The 2,500-nt window shown below is 42.8% G+C and overlaps 1 protein-coding gene across 1 annotated transcript in view; it reads left to right on the top strand.

Moving 5' to 3' along the window:
- The first annotated feature begins 1,100 nt into the window (after positions 1 to 1,100).
- Positions 1,101 to 2,500, top strand: part of LOC138054636 (uncharacterized) — a 1,518-nt gene continuing 118 nt past the window's right edge. Inside the window, exon 1 of the mRNA XM_068901132.1 lies at positions 1,101 to 2,500. This exon is cut by the window's right edge and continues 118 nt beyond it. Within this exon, the coding sequence (XP_068757233.1) occupies positions 1,101 to 2,500 (1,400 nt within the window).

The following is a 2,500-nucleotide window of genomic DNA, read 5'->3' as shown; positions in this document are numbered from 1 at the left end:
CGGTCCGTGATCGGCGATACCCTCAGAGAGTGCGCAGGGCACCACAGAGACTCGTTCTCTGAACCCACCAAGCTACCCTTGGACAGAAAATCGTCACCAGAAAGACCAGGAAAAGACACAAAAGTACGGTGCTCTACGCTGGGAGCTTAAAAAGCAATACCCTGGATTCGAGATACGCCAATTCAACTTAATTGTAGATGTCTTAGGGGGGTACTCTAGGAACGTTGGAAGGAGTATTAGAGAATTGTTAGGTGTAAAGAGAGGTAGAGAAGTCCTCCGCCAGATGCAGAAAGCTGTCCTCAGCGCCGGCCTGAACATGACCAGAACCTTTAAGGTTCTTAGTTAGCTTAGAACTCTTGCACAAGCCGCCAGCGAGCTACTTATAGAACTCATATAGTTTTTTACAATGTATTATTTATTTAGATGATTGATTTTATGTGACTTTTTTTTCCTTTTATAGGAAATAAGACTTAGGCTAGTCACGGTCAACGCCTAGCCTGAGTGAGTAGGATCGGCATCCAGATGTGTATAGAGCGAGTTTCAATCGAGTGTCGTAAAACCAAAACCAAAGTAATTACTTTGGCCAATCAAAAAGGACGGAAACAATCCAGTAGACCAATCAAAACTCGAAGTAATTACACGTAACCGACACAAAGCGCGGGAAAATGTGCACGCGCGAGCCACGATTGGTTTTGGTTTCACTTCTGATTGGTTGCAAAAATGGCGCGAGAACTTTGAACCAATCACTGAGTGAAGTAAATGCAAAACCAAAGCAATTCGCTAATTACTTTCGACACTCAATTGAAAACCGCTCTATACTGCCATAATAATAATAATAATAATAATAATAATAATAATAATAATAATAATAATAATAATGGCGGCGAGTAGTGCAGACGTGCTTCGTCCCTAGCGTTGGAAATTTGCTTCTGCACGAAAGTGAGCCAAGCTTGGAGCACCAGTACACATTCAGAGGAGTATTTTATACTTTGTGTTTTGTCTAACTGAGAGAAGTGAGACTGCAGGTGTCTCCTGGCACGGAAATTTGAGTCATTAGTTTGAATATTTGAGTTCGTTTACTGTTGCGTTCACTACGACAAATGGAGGTGACGAGTGGGGTAGATGTTCAAGAAAAAACAAGGCGGAAGATAAAATGGACGAAGGAAATGAATGAAGCGGTGTTAAGCTGTAAGCACAAGGCTCAGATCCTAGTGAAGTCTGATGAGGCACCATTATCAGAGAGCGGACGTAAAAAGGGATATATGCAAGTGATGAAAGAGATGTGGGATGCTATGGGTTATGAGGACTTTGGTTTAACAAGCCAAAACCTGAGAGATCAGGCCGCTCGCTTAGAAAAGTCGATGGGGGATGCTACTAGTAGTATCATCAGGCGAATTGGAAAACGAAAGCAGAATGGTTTAATAGACAGCAATAATGGAGAATCAGAACAGCGCGCTGGTAAGTGCCAGTCAGCGCGAAATGCTAATAAACAGGAGCAAGAGTCGAATCTGCATAGTACACAGGATCAGACTGTAATTCCAGTGGGACCAGTTAATACTCTTACCGAGGACAAAGACGATCTATTGGGAAAGGCGTTACGATTATTCGCATCGGTGAATCTTCAACCAGGCGATTACACCAGCCGTGGGTTTGACACCAGAATAAAAGAAAAGCCCTCTGGGAATGAAATCAATATAATCAACAAGACTGTTGGCGAAATAATGAGTCAAAACACAGTCCTCCCTGTGGAAAACCCTTTCGGATATCTATGGGTTGCTAATTGCGCATTATACTCGGCTGTCATAGCGTTTCTGCTCATTAAGGGTTGGAGAAAAGAACATAACATGCGGACTGACAGTGGAAAAAGGCATAGTGACAAATATAAGAGAGAATTTGAAAAGAAAGTGACGGAGCTGAGAAAAAGAATATCGATTGCAAAAGCTGAGTTAGAGCGAATCAGGGAAAACAGAAAGATCACCAAGAAAGGAAGAAAAAACAGGACTATTTTGATGGAAGAATGTAAAAAGATCTCTTCTTCTGAACTGATTAATTATATGGAAAAGAAAAAGTCACAGTTACGTAAACTAAAAGCTGGATATACCAGAGGAAAAAAGCTTCATGAAGCAAGATCGATTAACCGGCAGTTCAATCAAGATACAAGGAAAGTTTACGCACATTTCAGGGCGCTGTGCAGTGAAGACGAGGAGCGACCTAAATATCAGAGTACCTCTAGCAATCGCTCTGGGTGTGATAGTGAAGAGAGATTTGAGAACATTGAGGATGCAAGCAATTTCTGGATAGAGTTATGGGAGACGAGAGGGACTGGGAACAAGGAAGCAGAATGGCTGAGTAAGATCAAGGAAGCAATTGCTAGGAAGGTTCCAGTGCCTTCGGAGGGGTCCTGGAGGTTAGAGTGCTCTGAAGCGGTCAAGTGTTTACTCAAGAAAAGAAACTGGAGCGCCCCAGGGCCTGACCGCCTTGTTAACTATTGGTGGAAGCG

The sequence above is a fragment of the Montipora capricornis genome, chromosome 1, assembly GCF_036669925.1.
Source record: "Montipora capricornis isolate CH-2021 chromosome 1, ASM3666992v2, whole genome shotgun sequence".
Classification (NCBI taxonomy): domain Eukaryota; kingdom Metazoa; phylum Cnidaria; class Anthozoa; order Scleractinia; family Acroporidae; genus Montipora; species Montipora capricornis.
Note: the sequence above shows the minus strand (reverse complement) of the source record. Positions and strands in the feature narration are given on the sequence as shown.